Source organism: Gymnoscopelus microlampas (genome assembly GCF_963454915.1).
Source record: "Gymnoscopelus microlampas genome assembly, chromosome: 22".
NCBI classification, from domain to species: domain Eukaryota; kingdom Metazoa; phylum Chordata; class Actinopteri; order Myctophiformes; family Myctophidae; genus Gymnoscopelus; species Gymnoscopelus microlampas.
Window position 1 is genome coordinate 18,273,595 of NC_139959.1, and position 21,213 is coordinate 18,294,807.

Sequence of the window (21,213 nt, forward strand, 5' to 3'; positions counted from 1 at the left end):
AGACGAATGGAGAGGGGTCATGCACTGGAGTGGGGGCTGCTTCAAGCAGTTTCCTCTTCTGTCTCTTCGCCTGCAGCAAGGAGTTGTGCCTCTTTTCGGCACAGCTAGTTCCTGTAGCGACAGCCTGCCTCCAAATGCCACGGTCTTTTGCAGCTTTCTCCCAGCCAATATTGGCTTATTTATAGTGAAAGTAGATAATTTGATAATGGCACTAATTTGCACATAAATGCACATATATTTTTTACTTGGCTCATCATTTTGTACACATTTTTCCAATCTAGAAACACTGATTAGAAGTATATCTTCATGGGGGTGCATGATGCGGGGTTACAGACCTGCAACTCTGAAATGGAACTATGTGGAACCCTTTTGGTTCCATTTGTACACTCTGATAGTTGTGAGAGTCCTTGAAATTAAAACGTTTGAGAACCACTGTACTACAGCACACATCTGGCTACTATTTTGACTACTAATTCTACACGTACTAACACTGTATTGCTTTTACTACCATACCATAACTAGCAAGTTACTATCTTTGTCCTGCTATTAGCTCTATTACTTTAGTGAGGACTTTCAGCACCAAAGACAGCTCCTCACTCTGCTGTGGGAGTAGTCTAGGTTGTCACCATCATGGAGAGTTCCATAGTTCAGTGAAGGTTCATTCCATTTCTTTCCATGCTCTCTCTATGTTTGAGCTTCTGTCTTATAATTCAATTCTCTCATAGTCTTCTCCAATCCATCATCACTTGTTTTTGGAGTTGTTGGAGTTGTTTTTGGTCTCTGTGCACTTCACAACAGGTCATACAACACAAACACAGTAAACAAAGTAAAAGGATGATGGCAATGCAGTAACTGTGTGTGTGTGTGTGTGTGTGTGTGTGTGTGTGTGTGTGTGTGTGTGTGTGTGTGTGTGTGTGTGTGTGTGTGTGTGTGTGTGTGTGTGTGTGTGTGTGTGTGTGTGTGTGTGTGTGTGTGTGTGTGTGTGTGTGTGTGTGTGTGTGTGGGGTAAAGATTTAAGCAAAGAGTTGTATTTAGTGCCAAGTACATTCACATGTTGGTGTGTACCTCAATGAAATGTGAACGCATGTCCAAATACACACAAGGCTCGCTCTGCTATCTGTGGGGCTCTAAGCATCCCAATGTTGATCAGCCCATGTGTCCATCCACCACTTTGTTTCCAAACAACTTTGAAAACAATGGCTGTATTGTCATGGAATTTGCTGTGCACATGACTGCACCCGAGACCAGGCCCCTACTCATTTTGGTGACCCCATCAAATTTACTGTAGACAAATGAATTTAGATGATCCATATCGTAATCAATCAATCAATCAATCAAGCAAGCAATTCACCAAGTTATCAATGAATTCATTAATGAATTGTTAGTCCCACTAGTCACAGTGCATGGTTCCAAGGATTGCAATATCAGTCAGTTAAAGGGTGTAACAACACAGCCTATAGGGGCTGCCAGGGGCATCCAGTCTCAACAATTTCTCTCTCTCTCTCTCTCTCTCTATCCGGCGCGCCATGGAGAAGGCACACGCTGGTACGAGCTCCGTTACATCGCAACGTTATTCCCTCTTTTTAGTATTTTTTAGCCTTTTCTTTTTCTCCTACACCGTTGGGTGCCTAAGGAGTTATGATAGACAAGCACTTATGGACATCAGAAAAGCGATTGCACATAGAATTTCAGACTTTTTTACCGAAAAACCTCCACCCGGCTGGGTGGGGGGAGGGGATCCCTTTGTCCCTGGAACAGCTGGAACAACAGCGCAGAAGCGACGCAAACGGCGACGCCGGCGACCCGGACGTCGTGGAAGGAGAGCAGGCGTCCTCGTTAAAACAACAAAACGTGGATATAAACCTGCACTGCCTTCAATCCTGCTAGCGAACGTTAGATCTCTGTGTGAATCTAGAACAGTGACCACGATGGACGACTTACTGGCGCACGTTAAGTATAACACCGAGACGAGGAATACGTGCATTGTCGCGCTAACGGAGACATGGCTAACGGCGCTAGCATCTGATTCTTCCATCACTCCTCCTGGCTTCACCGCGTATAGGAAAGACAGAGACCCTGTACTGAGCGGTAAGCAACGTGGAGGGGGAGTTTGTGCCCTTATCAACAACAACTGGTGCAAAGATGTTAAAATCCTAGATAGCCACTGTTCACCAGACCTAGAACTTTTAATCATAGCCTGTCGTCCTTTCTACCTACCACGTGACTTCAGCATTGTGATTGTAGCCGTTGTTTACATTCATCCTGGAGCTAACGAGGACACAGCCATGAGGAAATTACACCAGGCTATCAGTGCACAAGAAAATCGTCACCCGGACTGCGCAGCCATCTGCCTAGGCGACTTCAACCGGACAGACCTAAAAAAGATATTTCCCAAATTCCACCAGCACGTCACCTGCAGTACCCGTGGTGACAATATTCTTGACCACTGCTACACGCCCTTCAAGGATGGATACAAAGCCCTCCGCCGCCCACCGCTAGGAAGCTCTGACCACCACGCCATCCAGCTGCTACCTGCCTACAAACAGAGGCTAAAAAGGGAGCCGGTCGTTGAGAAGGAAATCCGAATCTGGTCTGAGGACACAGACGCTTCTACCAGACTGACTGGGGGATGTTTAAGAACGCCGCTGGGAATAACATCAACGAACTCTCAGACTCAGTCACTGGCTTTATCAGTAAGTGCATAGACGACATAGTCCCAAAAAAGACAGTTCGGATCTATCCCAATCAGAAACCATGGATGAACAGCGAAGTACGTGTACACATGCACGCACGGGATGCTGGTTTCAAATCTGGCGACGTGGAAACGCGTAACACGACGCGCGCGGCCCTAAACAGCGCCATCAGGAAAGCGAAAAAGGCCTACACTGAAAAGATGCAAGACCAACTCAGCAATGGCAACATCAGGAGCACATGGCAGGCGGTACACACCTCGACAGACTGCAAAACAAGAACCAGAAGCGAGGTGAACCCGCCTGCCTCCCTCCCTAACGAACTGAACACTTTCTATGGCCGGTTTGAGATCAGCTCCAACCGCGGCAGCCAAGCGGGGGCATCAGCAACACCAGCAGAGGAGAACCCTCTAATCATCTCGGAGAGAGAAGTGCGTACAGCCTTTGCACGGGTCAACATCCACAAGGCAGCCGGACCTGATGGAATCCCAGGCCGGGTCCTTAAGGCATGTGCAGACCAGCTGGCGGGTGTCTTCGCTGACATCTTTAACCTCTCCCTCTCCCAGGCTGTGGTCCCTGCAGGGTTCAAAATGTCAACCATTGTGCCCATTCCCAAAAAGGCCAGAGTGACATGCCTGAATGACTGGAGACCTGTCGCTCTCACCCCGATCGTCAGCAAGTGCTTCGAGAAACTGGTGAGGGAATACATCAGCTCCACGCTACCTGCCTCGCTGGATCCGTGGCAGTATGCATACCGCAAAAACAGATCCACCGACGACGCTATTGCCATGGCTCTCCACACCGTCCTCTCGCACATGGACAACAAGCTGCTGAAGGACAAATATGTACGTATGCTGTTCGTGGACTACAGCTCAGCATTCAACACCATTGTCCCAGCAATACTTGACAAAAAGCTCAGAGACCTAGGGCTACACCCAAGCATGTGCGACTGGATACAGGACTTCCTGTCCAACCGACATCAGGTGGTGAGAATGGGCAGCATCACATCTGACCCCCTGACCCTCAACACCGGAGCACCCCAGGGATACGTGCTGAGCCCTCTCCTCTACTCCCTGTACACGTATGAATGCATAGCCACACATGTCTCCAACACCATCATAAAGTACGCGGACGACACGACAGTGTTAGGCCGAATCGTAAACAACGACGAGTCTGACTACAGAGATGAGATCAACTCACTGGCGCTCTGGTGCCGGGAGAACAACCTCGCTCTCAACGTCGACAAGACCAAAGAACTGATCGTGGACTTCAGGAGGCCGCGGAGAGACCATGCGCCCATCCTCATCGACGGTGCTGCAGTGGAAAGGGTCAGCGAGTTCAAGTTCCTCGGAGTTCACATCGAGGAGGACCTTAAATGGGAGACGCACATACCAGGGTTGTGGCTCTTTCGGAGCGTGAACTTTGGGGGGTGGGAGGGGTAACATACATTCATTGTTTTTGTATGCCTTTTATTACTGACCTGTATGTAAAAATATAAAATAAAAAAACCTTGAACAAAAAAAAAAATGGGAGACGCACACCACACACGTGAAGAAAAAGGCTCAGCAGAGACTGTACTGGCTCCGCCGCCTGAATAAGCTTGGAGTAGGACAGCGCATCCTCAAGCTGTACTACAACAGTTTGGTTGAAGGCGTCCTAACAGGCTGCATCACGGCCTGGTACGGGAACTGCACTGCCCGAGAGAAGATCAACCTACAGCGAGTAGTGCGATCGGCAGAGCGAATAATGGGAAGCGAGCTCCCAGCGCTTCAGGATCTGTACAAGAAGCGGTGCGTGGTCAAAGCCAAGCGCATCATTAAGGACAAGTACCACCCAAGTCACAGACTGTTCAGAACCCTACAACGACCGCGACCGGGCAAGGAGACCTACCGCAGTATCAAGAGTTCCACCACCAGGTTCTGGAATAGTTTTAACCCGGCTGCTGTCAGAATGCTGAATGAAGCATGAGCCCTTTTCAGCAGCCTGACAACAGGCGGTACTGCCCAGCTGGTTGCAGACTTTTCTGGCTCTTCCTGAACACACCTGTGGATTATTATACCAGGAAATGACTTGGACTTATGAGGAATCATACCAGCGAAAAACCCTTCAGGTGTACAGTTTGTGACAAAAGCTTTAGTCAAAATGCTAATCTTAAGAAACACATGTTGATACACACAGAGGAAAGGCTTTAGCGGTACACTTTGTGGCAAAAGCTTTAGTCAAAATGCTAAAGATTACTTTTTGTTGCTCTCCCTCATGGAGCTACTTGCGGATTATACCAGGGTCAGTCCACCCTTAGGTGAACACGCACTGACCCTCTGCACCTTAATCCCCATGTATAACGCACAAACTTTTTTGTTTTTTTTATTTTTTATTATTGCGCTCTTTTTTCTCTCTAAGCACCTTAGCGTCTATAAGTATATCATGCACAGTATACATACATTGCTGCTATGCTCAGGCACCTTAGTTTGTCTCTTATCTCAGGTACTTTGTAAATATGTAGATAACTTGTTTTTGGCCTTCTATTGTTCTCTTGTTGATCTCCTTCCCACTTGCACCCTACCCCTCTTCTTCTTCTCTCTCCCCACTCTTCTTTCTACGGAATCTAACGTTGCGATGGGAGTGATGTACAAAAACGAATTTCACCCACTTTTTTTACCTTGTAAACCTGTGATGTGACAATAAACCTGATTCTGATCTCTCTCTCTCTCTCTCTCTCTCTCTCTCTCTCTCTCTCTCTCTCTCTCTCTCTCTCTCTCTCTCTCTCTCTCTCTCTCAGCCATATATGAGTCGTCCTGTGAGGCCTATAAACACCTGGGCAGGTCCTCTGACTCCTACTGGATTGACCCTGACGGCAGTGGACCCCTCGGCCCCTTCAAAGTCAGCTGCAACATGACAGGTGTGTTTGTGTGTGTATGTGTGTGTCTACATGGGGCTTCCATGACAACACAGCTAAAGCCACTGATGACATTTAACTCACACGCACACACACACACACACACACACACACACACACACACACACACACACACACAGAGCACACACAGACGTATAGACACTCCTGATTGACATAACTCTCTCTGCCTTGTGCTGCACGGCGAGACACAAACAGCTGCGCTATGAGCTGCTCATCGATCCCATAGCCCTGGGGGAGGGTACAGGGTACGGTTGGCTGCGACTGTGATTGGTTGAAGCACAACATGCCTCCGTTCCAAAGGAAAACTTTAAAATAAAGCAAGACGAAAAATTGCTCATTTTCATGATGTCTTTTACAAACACAGAATTCTAACAGTGTTAAAGTTGTATGCTGTCATCTTAAAGGGATAGTTCACCGAAAAAAACGGCCGATGGTCTGCTATAGTCGAATCAGCGCCGTTGTAAACCGATAAGGGGAGAATAGATCTTTTCATGGGTTACTATCCACTTGTGCGTGTGTGTCGTGGATAAACTAAAACAAATGTTAAAAGCCAGAACACAATAAATTATTTTAACAGTCATGCTTTCAATAAACCAAATTGGCAGCATGAGCGTGTGTGCACACACATGCAAGTCTATGCAGTGCACGTTGCATAGACGTTCTAGTCTAGTGTGGCTTGCATTGCCCTCTAGTGTTTGTTCTACAGAATTGCCTGGGGGGTGAAAACGAGCGCTCCTTTTTCAATTTCCCTGGAATGCCAATTTCCCTGTAACATATATAATACTGCTATGGAGAGCTTACATCAGCTGTGTGTGTGTGTGTGTGTGTGTGTGTGTGTGTGTGTGTGCGTGTGCGCGTGCGCGTGCGCGTGCGCGTGCGTAGAGGACAAAGTGTGGACCACAGTGATGAACAACCTTCCAGCTCAGACCACAGTAACAGGCTCTAGCAGAGAGAGACGCACTGTCATCCAGGTCAACTACAGTACCTCCATGGACCAGGTAACACACGCACGCAGCCACGCACGCACGCGCACACACGCACACACACACTAAAACATTTTCTAATTATTTGCGTTGATTTAATGAGGAGTTCTGTGAGTGTTTTCGACTGATGGATCTTTCCCAAATGACCTTCATTCCTGTGGGGTTTCAGATAATAAAGGTTCTATTGTAATAGATCCCACATTACTACTTTACTTCTACTGTTGCAAAGATGCATGCTACTCTACACTAGTATGTTCTACCTAAGTAGACATGTGGCATTGCCTGTATGTCTGTCTGTCTGTCTGTCTGTCTGTCTGTCTGTCTGTCTGTCTCTTTCCGTCAATGAACTGAGCGTTAACAAAACAAAACATGGCACACATTGTTCCCTTCTTAAGAAGCTGTTCTTTCACAGAGAGCTTCTAACCAGTCTGCTTAACTCCGATTCAATGAGAATCTATTCATACTTTGTGTTTCCAAGGTGACGGCCATCACCACCAGTGCAGAACACTGTCAGCAGTTCATCTCCTACAGCTGCCGAATGTCCAGACTGCTCAACACCCCAGGTACATACTGATCATATTAACACTGTGGTAGACAATATGTTGAGTTGATTTTAGGGGGGCCTGTGTTGTGATACAGTCATAATTTATTGAAATTTATTGAAAATGTTCTGGCACAGGATGCAATCCTCTACGCCAGACTCAACACAATATAAATATTTCTTTTCAAATTGCGACATTCACAATTCACAATGTACTACCCTTCAACCCACTAAAATAGATTAGATAGATAGATAGATTATGCAGGACAAGATTGGACTTGGACCAGAGTTTGGGGCATGTTGTTGGCTTTGGCTTTGGCTAGGCTTGGACCGGACTGGACCGGACTGGATTTCGATTAGGATTAGTCTTGTTGGCTTTAGGACTGTTTTGTGATACATTCAAATTGGGTAGATTTGGACTTGACAAGACTTGGATTAGGATTAGTAATTGCTTTGGGGCTGCCTGGGACTGGATTAGATTTGTTTGCGTCGGGACTCCGTTGTACTGGATTAGACTTGGATAAATTAGCTTTGGACTGGATTGCATGTAGATTAGTTAAACTGTATTTTGTTAGGTTTGGTTTAAACATTATTATTTATTTGTTATTATTATTGTTTACATGCAATACATAGAGGTGGTGGACACTGAGGTGACTGGACATGGCTGCATATCAAGGACATTATTATACACCACTGTTCATGACAAATAATGCATTAGAATGGAATCACTTGTGGTTTGTTATTGTCAAAGTCTGACAGCTTTCTTTCCGCTTGTTATAAGGAGTTGTGTGTCTGCGTGTGTGCATGTGTGTGTGTGGTGTGCGTGCGCCATACGTGCATGTGTGTGTGCGTGTATGTGAGTGTGTGTGCCTTGTCACTATGCATGTGTCATTCTGTCAGTATGTGGGTGATGGTCAACGACCGGCGGTATTGATCAGGCTCACTGTAGCACTTTGTGTGTGTGTGGTTTTCATATTGCATGGATCGATGGCAGTTCTTTGTGTTTTTTCTCTATGGGATTTTGACATGTTTTTATTGTGTTGAACTCTGCTGTTGCATGTAGTGAAGGTGAATGAGTTGAAGAACTTAACTTGAGTTTAGTTCAATACTGGAGTGATGTTCTCTCGTTAGATTCAGCAACAGCTGGACTCTCCCAAGCATCTGCAGAGCGGCTTTGAGCAAAACTGATGATATATACGAATGCACAGATGCACACCCACCCACACACATACATAATACAAAATACTCCGCCCCTACTTTCTCTCTCCCCTGGGCCTGAAGCTATTGATAGAATAATGTATAGCTTGTGGACTAATGAAGAGAGAAATATATTCATCAAACTAATGAGCTCATTAATCTGCTCAACTGTGGTTGGTTAAACTTCACTGTCTCACAATCTACACTGTTTAGGCCTGAAGGTACATGCAAGTTATGTCTAAATCACCAGCACAGCTGCCAAGACCTCTTCATGTCTGTTAGCATTAGCATGTTATCAGATTCAGCACACCGTATAGGCCTGTAGGTACTGTATAGGCTACATGAGGGTTATGTCTGTATCACCTTCACCTCTCACCTGTTAGCAGTATATTATCAAGCAGGATCTGCTTCTGGTTCTTGGACTATGAGGCTGTGTGTGTGTGTGTGTGTGTGTGTGTGTGTGTGTGTGTGTGTGTGTGTGTGTGTGTGTGTGTGTGTGTGTGTGTGTGTGTGTGTGTGTGTGTGTGTGTGTGTGTGTGTGTGTGTGTGTGTGTGTGTGTGTGTGTGTGTGTGTGTGTGTGTGTGTGTGTGTGTGTGTGTGCGCGCGCGCGCGGTTCTTGGATAACAAGGTTGTCTTTATGAATGTGGTTCTTGGATAATGAGGTTGTGTGTGTGTGTGTGTGTGTTTCTCAAGTACCGTACTTTCCGCCCCTGCATCTACAGTATCTTTAGTACGTCTTTTAGCTAGATGTGGAACGCCCTCATGATCGATGCCTGTGTGCTGGCTCCCCTTGCACAAGCTTGCTGGCTGGGAGCTCCTGGTGTCTGTGTATCACAACTCCATGATACATTATGTGCCTACAGTACAAACCAACACATTCAGTGTCATATTTTCACCACCGTGCATTTCACATACAGTACTGTAACTGCTATATGTGTGTGTGTGTGTGTGTGTGTGTGTTCTATAATTATTACAGTACATCATCTTTGCTCTATTTATCATGGTCTTAATTTAGTATGTGCGTTTTTTGTAAATTTGTTGATTTGTAAGTCTGAGTGAAACCAAATGGACGGATCCAGTTGGTTTCATTTGTACACTCAGAGGTAAATTAAAACCGGTAAATTAACACTGGAGGACTCCCTGCGTCAAAAAGGAAAGTCATGTTATCTCTTCAATTTGTCATCCTTTTTTCAGTTAATATTCTATCCTATTTTATGAATTATTCCTTGTCTATTGCCCCACACTCCATCCATTTGTGTCACATCTTTCATTACCAAGCTAATGTTCTCCGTGCAATGCCATTAATTTGTGAAAGCACTCTAGGCAAAGACATAAGGCAGAGAACGAAAGAGCAGCTAATGCTGTATTGAAAGACAAGAGAAAAAGGAGAGCTGTCCCTCTGGAAGCTTCAGGCATCAGTCAGTCTCTATCTCTATCACTCTCTCTTTCTGTGTCTCTCTCTCTCTCTCTCTCTCTCTCTCTCTCTCTCTCTCTCTCTCTCTCTCTCTGTTCTCTAGCACTTCTTCATCCTTTTCCCCCCTCTGTTCTTACCCCCTGTAGACAAGATGCTAATGAATATTAAAATGATCCATGCCCTGTCTCTCCATGATTTGAATGTTAAATGCTGAGTAGAGGTTTCCCGTGCCTTCCTTCGGGGTGAGGATGTGTATGATTTAAAACGAGTGCCCCTTGCCCAGCGGTGTAAAGTAACTAAGTACTGTCAAGTACTGCACTTAAGTACAATTTTTAGGTATTCTTTACTTTAGTGGAGTATTTCCAATTTTCATTACTTTTACTTATACTCCACTAGCCTACATCTCTGAGTAAAATATTGTACTTTTACGCCACTTCATATTGTACTTTTACTCCACTACAATTATTTGAAAACTTTAGTTGCTAGTTACTTTTTGGATTTGTATTACTAAACATACATTAACCACAGCTCTCTCTCTATTTGAAAATAGCTTATCTACAAGCTCACACAACATGTTTGTGAGCTTCTAGATCGGCTATTGAGTACTTTTACTTTTGGTACTTTAAGTATATTTTGATGCCAATACTTATAATCAAATTCTGAATACCAGACTTTTACTTGTGTGGTGTTGATATTTTTACTCAAGTAAAACATGTGAGTTCTTCTTACACCACTGCCCTTGCCTCCAAACCATCCTAGGAAGAAAACACTTGCTGCACAGTATCAGTCTCATCATAATCATTTAGGTCCCATAATGTGTGCTGGCTCTCAGGCTGGCTGTTACCTTGGTGATGCGTCATTGCCCGGAATAATGGTGTCATACGTTGTGTTGACAGAATTGGGTGTCTTGTCTACCTGAATGCTTAGCTCCTATAAACACCCCCCCCCCCCCCCACCTGTGTTCACTTATAGCTAGAACACCTACAGTACCTGATATATTACACTTTTCAATGTTATCACTCCACCCATTCATTGAATGAGTATTAATGTGTGTTTGTGTATGTACGGCATATACGGTATCTGTATTGGTGTGTGTGTGTGTGTTTGTGTGTGTGTGTGTGTGTGTGTGTGTGTGTGTGTGTGTGTGTGTGTGTGTGTGTGTGTGTGTGTGTGTGTGTGTGTGTGTGTGTGTGTGTGTGTGTGTGTGTGTGTGTGTGTGTGTGTGTGTGTGTGTGTGTGTTGTGCCCTCCAGAATGCTGGGAGGATGGCATTGTCATGTGGCATTGATCATTGAGAGAGAGAGAGAGAGCTGCGCGACAAATGTACAATGCGCAATGACAATAAAGGCATTCATTCATAAAGAGAAATCACTCTCTTTGTAGATTTAGCTTAGTGCATTCTGTCTTCAGTTGAAGACAGACATGTCTCCTTTACTTAGACTTAATGTTGCACATCCCAGATGCTTCCACTTTGCACAGTCCATTTGAAGTCCCTGCTAATCATTTGGTTCAATTAACCAGGAAATGGGGAAACGGTGGAACAGTAAATTCTAAGCCACCTTCAGCTCCCAACTATGACTGAGGAGAAGCACAGCCTTTAGGAGCTGTTGTTGGGGATTTTAGCTTCTGGCTCAACAAACTATGTTTAGGACAGCATCTGTTCATTGGTTTCCTTTAGATTCCTGTCTTCCATCGTCTGTGACATGTGCCATCGTGCTCACAATGCGTTGCATCTTGTAGATCTGCTATTTTCAAAAGATGTTTGTACATTTGAAAACTTGAAATGGGGCATTCTGCATAATGAGTACTTTTACTTTTGGTACTTAAGTTACATTTTGATGGCAATACTTCTGTACTTTTACTCAAGTACATTTTTAATACCGGACTTTCACTTGTAACAGAGTATTTCTACATTGTGGAATTGATTCTTTTACTTAAGTAAAACATTTGAGTACTTTTCCCACCACTGTTCCAGACTGGCTTCCAAGTACTGACCGCACAAGGAAGCCACGGCATTTTACAATAAATGCACAAAATCTCTGTCTCTTGTGCTTACAGAATGGCTATTTTTGGCCCGCGACACTGTTGCATGTCAGAGCGTTAACTAAGCATTATTAGACCCTGGCTTGTTTTTTCTTTGTTCATGTCCCTCGTTCATTCGTTTTGACCTCAGACATCAACCTGTCGTTGTGCATGCCCCCCGGCCTTGCTGTATGAGCACGCCCCCGGCCTTGCTGTATGTGCACGCCCCCGGCCTTGCTGTGTGTGCACGCCCCCGGCCTTGCTGTATGTGCACGCCCCCGGCCTTGCTGTATGTGCACGCCCCCGGCCTTGCTGTATGTGCACGCCCCCGGCCTTGCTGTATGTGCACGCCCCCGGCCTTGCTGTGTGTGCACGCCCCCGGCCTTGCTGTATGTGCACGCCCCCGGCCTTGCTGTATGTGCACGCCCCCGGCCTTGCTGTATGTGCACGCCCCCGGCCTTGCTGTATGTGCACGCCCCCGGCCTTGCTGTGTGTGCACGCCCCCGGCCTTGCTGTATGTGCACGCCCCCGGCCTTGCTGTGTGTGCACGCCCCCGGCCTTGCTGTGTGTGCACGGCCCCAAGCTCGCTCTCTCAATCCTTTAATTGCTTATTTTTTCAATCCATCCTACGTCTTCTGACAGCATCAAAAGACAATCTCTCTCTCTCTCTCCAAATCTAAGCAGTGGGATGTTCCATCAGTGATTTGCCCCCCCACACACGCCTCCATGTACTCAGCTTTCTTTTCTCTCGTGTCATATAAGTGTCTCCATTATCAGTGGTGGGTGAGTCTTATGGCCATGAGGGTGGAAACTGTCCCTGATTGTGCTACATCAGGCATAGGCGTTCCAGTACCATTTGCCAGACTGTTAGCAGAGTGAACAGTACACTGCTGTGGTGATCCTCTGGGCTTCTCTATACTGTAGGTCACCTTAGATCCTCTAGCGGTTGTGTTATGCGTTTGATAACTGTTGGAAGTGCAACAGGGCGGTAGTGGTTTGTGTGCGTGTGCGTGTGTGTGCGTGCGTGTGTGTGTGTAACATGTAACATGTAACATGTAACAATGTTCTGCCCTATATGCACTTTGTAACTGTCTGTTTTCCCATTATCTGACTGCACTGGCAGTGTTTATGTCCTTTGTACAAGGCATTCTTGTAATGTTTATGTGGACATACTGTAAATAAATATTTCAAATGTGTGTGTGTGTGTGTGTGTGTGTGTGTGTGTGTTTGAGTGAGAGAGACTGTGTGCCTGCGCGAGAGCACACAGTATTCCTGAAAACTGTAAAACTTTGAATCATTATGGAGCTAATCAAGTATTGATTTTGATTGGGGGCAAAAGGAAATGTTGCATTAGATAGAGTAACAGCTGGACATCAACAGCCATCTGTGCAATGTTTCCTCTCTGACCTCTCTCTCTCGTGCACGCACACACACGCATGCATGCACGCACGCATACAGTACACACACACACACACACACACACACACACACACACACACACACACACACACACACACACACACACACACACACACACACACACACACACACACACACACACACACACACACACACACACACGCACGCACCACTTTCAGCCCGACAAGGCTTTAATTTTCCAGCTGTGTGGGCAGCGGCATTTGGCAGAATTTGTCCCCCTGACACAAGCCACTGACCTGGAGGACACAACTGTCTGTCTGTCTGCCTGCCTGCCTGTCTGCCTGTTCGTCTGTCTATCTGCTTGCATGACTGCAGCCCCGACAGTGACATGCAGAATAGGAGGACGTGGGGGTCGTAGGTATAGAGAAGACAAGGAGGGTTGAAGAGAAGACATGAGGGTTGAAGCAGCCGTTTTGCCCTACAAAGCCAAAGTGCAACTACGTTTTTGGACACACCGACTTAATTGTGTATCCTTAAGATCAATTTAGCCTTTGTGATTTTGGGGGATAAATGATTACTTGGAGAACAGATATGTAGTTAGTGCAATATCACTTATAAGCCAATATATCATTTGGCTGACCAGTTGAAACATTTTTAAACCCATTTATCAGTACATTTTTTCCCCGTAGTTACTGCACTTTGGCTTTGTAGGGCAGCGTAGCACATTTAAGCATGTTAAGTCAGGGGTATCATATGTTTTGTAAATCTCTTACACAGCATTAAAACAATGTTTTAATGCACCTTTGTGACTGTTTCGACTTCAACATTACTCATGCAGACTGCATAACTGACTGGCGTGAACCTCTGCCACCTATTCAGTATGTGCACCAACCTCTATACTATACACCACTTTTAGGAGAGGAGGAGAGAGGAGAGGAAAAGCACAAGGTGATGATCACGTTGTTAGCAGTTGTTAACGCCTTGTACAAAGGACATAAACACTGCCAATGCAGTCAGGCAATTGGAAAACGGCCAGCTACTAAGGGCCCTATTCCAGGTTGAAGTTGCTAAAGCCACTAATATCGGATTGAGGACTAGGCAAGGGGCGTTCCCCCGCAAAAGTTGCTATTCTGGGACACCTGCTTTACCCGCAAAACACCTGCACTACCCGTTACATTATAGGTGTGGTGTGGTTTGAAGTGCTTATTTCTCGCAAATTCTAGCAACAACTCTGCAGCCACACTGTGGTGATTTATCATGGAAACATACACCCGACGTTGGGTTTCTAAGCTCTGGACTTTGATTGCCTTTCAATAAACCCACATTTGATAGACATAAGTATCACCTACATTGTTACTGATTAGAGAGAATTTTATATTTTTGTAATCAGTAAATTATTTCCTGCGTATTCAATGAATAAAACTGACGTGTGTAAATTGAAGCATTGCATTGCGCGATGCACAAATTGTCATCTTTAAATAGACTATCATCTTATATGGATACAATTGACACAAGGAATTGACACCTTCCCTTCTGCTGATTATAGGAAAATTAGAATCACAGAGATTTGTTGACAATAATAGCCTAGCAGAGAGAGGTGCACGCTGTGCATCTCCAGGACATCCATTGCAGACTGTGGACTCTACTAACCAAGTTGGCTTTGCGGGTGGTTTTAGAGTCCGCTGTGAGCTTTCTCAAAGGTGTGTGGGCAGAATAGAAATGGAATCGGCATAATGGAGAGCGGGTATAGCAAGCGCAGAATAGCGTTTAGGGACAGTGCCAGCTCCATTATCCGTATTTCACGGGCAATGGGTAGAAAATCACAGGTAACGGGTACGGCTAGGTTGGTCTGGAATAGAGCGGCTTGTGTCTAGACGGCAGAACATTGTTCATGCAATATATACTTTCAGACACTGTCAGACAAAGCAGACAATGAGATCAATCATGGATAAAGGAAAGAACTTCTCCTCCAAATTGAGCGGCTTTAAGAGTGGGTGAGATAGTCTGGCCTTCTCTGGTCAAAAGCAGTTTGTCTGACTCATTCAAAGTTTTACAGTTTTCAGACACACCATTTGCTGTCGCGAATGCACACATTCTCTCTCTCTCTCTCTCTCTCTCTCTCTCTCTCTCTCACTCTCACTCACACACACAATAGGTGATGTGGAATTATCCTAATAAAGATGATGTTGGGTTTACCGACCATGTCTGTTTCAATTAGCAGAAATCAATTGTTGCTCCCAGTACGATGTAAACCAATGTTTTCCTGGCAAAGTTCTGTAATGAACCATCCATGACTCAGGGTCCAGGTGAAGAGATTTAAAGCAACAGTACAGAATCAGCAGACAAACGCATGGTTGAATGCAGAGCAGAGTTCAGCAACAAGGAAAGAGGAATCTCAAACAAATCTATGTGTGGGACCACAATCTTGACGACACAATTCAAAATAACGGGACCGTAGTTTGTGTGTATGGGTGTTCTACTTACTTGCAGAACACGTTGCCTACGTATGTGGCCAAAAAAAATCGATCATGCCTTCGGACTACTGGTCTGTCTGCATTTTTCTTTTACCCATATTTTGATCAGTAGCTGACGCGCATGCGCAGTTGCCATGACGCATATTATGTCACCGACCAGCGCAACTTGCGCATGCATGTTAGTGCGCAGTTGCACACTAACAGCGCGAGGAGCAGCAGACGAGGGTTATGTGCGACACGATGTGTGTACAGTATGTGTGAGTCTGTATGGACGTTTTTATTGGACAGTGTCTGGGAGGGTAACCGGAATAATATTTATTTATTTTATATTTCATTTTCTGTCTACTTTTGACAAACTTTTTTAAAATTGTATTTATTACACTTAAAGGTAGGGTAAGTGATATTTTTTGGTTAAAGCACTATATTCTCATAGTAATCATTGCTATAGAGTTCAGTAACAGGGGTCTCCATGTCTCTCCAGCTCTTTATTAAACAGAAAATAATTTTTCAGGTAGGTGACACATTTTCAGCCAATCAGAAGAAAGTACCTATTTATCAGCTTAATTTGTCTGCTCATTTATTTGTGTCATCACTTCTAATTTCACTTGTTTAATCTGTATCCTGATTGGATGAAATTGTAGATAATAATAAAATAGCTGGAGAGACATGGAGTCCCCTGTTATTGAACAAACACTCTTTAGCAATGAGCACTATCACAATATAGAGCTATTTAACACTTATCTTAACCAAAGAAAATCACTTACCCCACCTTTAAGGCTACAAATTGCTATATAACCTGTAATAGTCAGTCATTTTGCGGATAATGACGTACCATGCTTGTTCAAATCATGTACTACTGCCCACAAGGTTTATGTGCCCACCGCACTGTATCCATCTGGGGGTACAGGGGGCTTTCACGTACTGTAGGAAGGGGCCAAACGCCCGCAGGGCACTTTTCCAAACATAAGCGATACTAACTGCAAGGTGTGTACATTCTGAGTTCCTTCAGAAAACTGGTATAGAGAACAGGTGTAGGTGGTTAGAAGATTGGTGATGAAACGTCAATTTTTTCACCACTTTATCAAGGCACTACTTCACAACGGATGTCAGACAAATAATCATAACTGTTCAGGCCTCATGAAAGTAGACTTATTCTGATTTCTCTCCCAAAGTGGACTTTTTCATTTCTCTCATTCGTGGGTTTTCAGTCAACACACTCATCTTATTGCTCCCCCTTCATGTGTTATGGCCTCATTTTCGGTTCCATTATATTGTTGCAGAATGATTCTTTCTCTTCACACATCAAGTCTTTTCACAGACCCGCTGCTCAGCTCTCTGAGGGGAGACCGTGACACCAAAAGAATGTGATCTCTCACTTCCATCGGTAACGTTTCATTGTAATTTGAGCAAAGATATTTCGCTTTGTGAGCCGGTTGTTTGGCACCCTAGTATTCGTGACTCGTGAAGTGGAAAATAGCTCACCATCACCTCAGCACAGAGAAATATCACAGAGACACTCTGCTGTATCACTCTCCAGCCATTCTGTGTCAATGTGAATACATATCATGTCATGTCTTTGAATGTTGATGATGATGTTGCTTTATTGTCCTGCTGCCTGTAACATTCAGTGCCTAAAACAGAAGCTATATGAGTTTTTCAATGTCGATACAAGGCTTTTTGCGGCATGGCTCTGCAGGAGTTTAGTTATCTGGTGGCCACATCAAGTATGAGATCCATATTGGAGGCATGCCATTCCTATGTGGATCTTGAGATCCCCATGAGTCCAGTGGTGTAAAGTACTTAAGTACAGTACTTAAGTAAATATACTTAGTTACTTTCCACCACTGGTTGTATAGCACATTTCAAGTGCTTTGCCACAAACCATTGACCATTAAGACATTAAATCAAAGAACATCAAGGAAAATAAAACAAAACGGATAAGAAGAGAATACAATTACAGTACAGAAGAAATGATAAAAATGAAAAATAAAAACTTTCAAAGGCAGTGTCAAACCGAAAGGTCTTCAACTTTGAATTAAAATAACTGCAAACGTCGTACCTCCTCAGCCAACCTTTCTACAAAACTGTCCATATACAATGTCGGCAGATTGCAGAAATGGAATACATAAATAAATCAGGAGCACCTTGAATTTCAAGGTGTTCGCCAGGTGCAAGAGGTGCAAGACATGCTGGAAAGAACTTCGGCAAAGAAATAACATTTTTTCCACAATTGCGTCATTTTGTTCTTATGACCTATAGCCGAACTTAATTTCCGCAAGAAGTATTTTGCAGCCTTTACAGAGAACTGAAGAATTGAAGAAAGCCTCATTCTCTGACGGAGAGGAGGAACACTAGGTTGGAGTTTGCAGGAGTTGGACATGAATTTTAAAAGAGGGAGGAAATCTCTCTCTCTCTCTCTCTCTCTCTCTATCATGCCCACACTGTCACCCCCAAGGCCCCATGCTTCATCTCAATAAACCCCCTGTCTGCTACCAGCTCTGGAGGAAAGCATCTGGGCTTTGTGCGTGTGTCCAAATTGTGCTTCTCCTTCCAACCTCTCTCGTGTAATGTGGCTTCAGTTTTGAAAATACTTGTGGGGAGAATCACGTCCAATGACTTTTACCACAGGGTATTTGATTTCTGCACAAAATAAATGGTCTGTGGTATGTGTTTTTTTTATAGATATGAATCGCCTGTGTGGTTCATAATGATGATGACATGACTAATTCATTAATACACAGGGAAGCTCTCCCGTGTTTTGTCTGTCTTTCTAATGTCTCTATTTGTAACCTTTCCCTATGGGGATTACATAATGTTCAATCAGATAACTCAAATGTATTTGAAGGTATCTGCTCTGTTTGTATAGGTCTATGTGTAACAGGGTGGTTCACTACCTCAGCCTGATGGCCTGAAAGTCTAGTATCTCCCCAGAGTGAAAGTGATATCCCTTTGGTTTAGCGGTTAAGATGTTGGCTTTCCACGCGGAAGATCCGGGTTCGAAACCCGGGCTTACATATGTACCAAGACCAGTACGGAGCAGATAGGAATACACATACTGTATGATAGTCTTTACATTGCTTGTATTCCATTGGATGTCCTTTTCAGATCTTAGATCTTGCTGCAGTGTTGGCACATTGCTGTACTTCTCCCATCGGATATTATGGGGGTTCTTGGTTATAAAGGTTAGGTCATGTTTTCAAATTATTTGTGTGTTGTTGGCAGGGATTCTGCCAGACCAATTTTGTCTTGGCGCACCGGCCAGCGTCGAGGCTCTACGTCAGAAAAATATTGGCTACCACAATGGCATAATGTAGCCAATTTAGTTTTTCATCATGTACTGTATGTGACTCCACCGCATCACATGTCGAGTGCACCCTCACAGTGGAGCCTGCACTGCGGCTTGACAATCATTTCATATCATTATGAACATACAGAGGTGGAAAAAGTACTCACATTTTTTACTTAAGTAAAAGTATAAATTCTGCAATGCAATATAGAAATAGTCTGTTAAAAATAGAAGTCTGGAATTCAAAATGTACTTGAGTAAAAGTACAAAAGTATTGTCATCAAAATGTACTTAAAGTACAGGAAGTAAAAGTACTCATTATGCCCATTTCAAGTTTTCAAATGTATAAAAATGTGTCGCACTGCAACGCGTTTTGAGCTTGTAGATCGGCTACTTTACTTTACTTACAGTGCGATCAGTGTTCAGCAATTATCCATAGACTGTCTGTCAAGTCATAGGAATAAGAGCACAGCATATGCTGTCTTTTGAATGCTTGAATTGTCACTGTTGCTACAGTTAAAAACAACTGTTAACACAGTCATATTGTAGAGCTATTGAGATATTTGGCATAAATATTGAGGTATTACATTTTGTCCATATTGTGCATCATGTGTGTGTGTGTGTGTGTGTGTGTGTGTGTGTGTGTGTGTGTGTGTGTGTGTGTGTGTGTGTGTGTGTGTGTGTGTGTGTGTGTGTGTGTGTGTGTGTGTGTGTGTGTGTGTGTTTGAGCACGTACACGTGCACCCTCCGCATGAATCTGAATCTGCTCATAGTCATCTCCTCATTGGATCAGCCACAGTGCTGTTATTCTGCCATTGGGGCCTCTCTCACTCTCTCTCTCTCTCTCTCTCTCTCTCTCTCTCTCTCTCTCTCTCTCTCTCTCTCTCTCTCTCTCTCATTGTCTGATGTGCTATTTACTGACAACAGCTGTGAAGGTCATCAGTCACCATGGGAACTATCACCTATGGTTACTTTTGTCCCATCACTCATGAAGAACCTCATCTCTTGTCCTTATGAAAATGCATGTTCCCCTGCTATTCCAAACCACAGAATGTATATTTCTATGCTTGTATATTTTTGACACATCTGTGTGAGACTGTGTGTGTGTGTGTGTGTGTGTGTGTGTGTGTGTGTGTGTGTGTGTGTGTGTGTGTGTGTGTGTGTGTGTGTGTGTGTGTGTGTGTGTGTGTGTGTGTGTGTGTGTGTGTGTGTGTGTGTGTGTGTGTGTGTGAATGCACACGGCCGTGCTTGAAGATATCAGGAGCTGACACCAGATTGTCTTGCAGTGTTGCCATGTCTGCTTATTATAAGCGACTTTGGGCTTGTTTTTCCTGTAAAGTTGCTTGTAATAATTATGTTGGTACTGAATTAATCAGAATCAGCTTTATTGTCACATAACAGGCTTACAGAATTAAAAAGAGGGTGAAATGTGTTTTTGTGCATAGTTGTTAGCATAGGAAATGTTTGTGTTGATAAAATGTTTAAAACATATCTCAAACCTTTTCATTTTTTCCCCCAATATAAAAAAAAAAGATATATAGCAGATCTACAAACAGATCTACAATGCCATGCGTTGTGAGCTTGTTGATCTGCTGGTTTTCAAATAGACGATGTACTGTATATACTAGGTTTAGTAGGTTTGAAGTGCTCATTTGCTCACGTGCTCTTTTGAGCTTGTTTTCATATTTGCTTATTTCTCTCGCAAAATCTGGCAACACTGTTGTCTTGACAAGGTTACCTCTCGTTCACCCCTGAAGGAGGACTCTCATGGAGAATTAACAGCCTTATACATGCAGCCTCGACTCTAATCTTCTACAGGATATGATTTCCCCTGAATATCATCCACGAATGATGGCCGTGTCACTGCCATCCAAAATGTCCAGCCTAACAGGACAATAACAGCCCTTTCAGCAGCCCAGTGATGGTTCACAGTGATGGTTTATCAATCCTGATCACTCCTCCATTATTGTCCCTCCAAGCCTTCAGAAGATCACATTTGCATGTTGTTATGAACACTGTGACACATTGTGATGTTCAGACTATTGAACAAGCTGGATTCGTGCCTTGCATGGTCTCCACCACCATTAGTGGGTGAACAAGTTGTGTGTGTGTGTGTGTGTGTGTGTGTGTGTGTGTGTGTGTGTGTGTGTGTGTGTGTGTGTGTGTGTGTGTGTGTGTGTGTGTGTGTGTGTGTGTGTGTGTGTGTGTGTGTGTGTGTGTGTGTGTGTGTGTGTGTGTGTGTGTGCGCGTGCGTGCGTGCGTGCGCGCGCGCATCGGTGAATGTACTGTAATACACATTGTAAAGCACT

The 21,213-nt window shown here is 44.2% G+C and overlaps 1 protein-coding gene across 1 annotated transcript in view; it reads left to right on the plus strand.

Annotated features, from left to right (window-relative positions):
- LOC311038540 (contactin-associated protein-like 2) overlaps positions 1-21,213 on the plus strand; it is a gene marked incomplete at its 5' end in the record, with an annotated part of 239,631 nt that overhangs the window by 143,426 nt on the left and 74,992 nt on the right. The window contains 3 exons of the mRNA XM_084048113.1: positions 5,470-5,589; positions 6,490-6,605; positions 7,069-7,153. Coding sequence (XP_083904239.1) covers positions 5,470-5,589; positions 6,490-6,605; positions 7,069-7,153 — 321 coding nt within the window. The remainder of the gene's footprint in view (positions 1-5,469; positions 5,590-6,489; positions 6,606-7,068; positions 7,154-21,213) is intronic.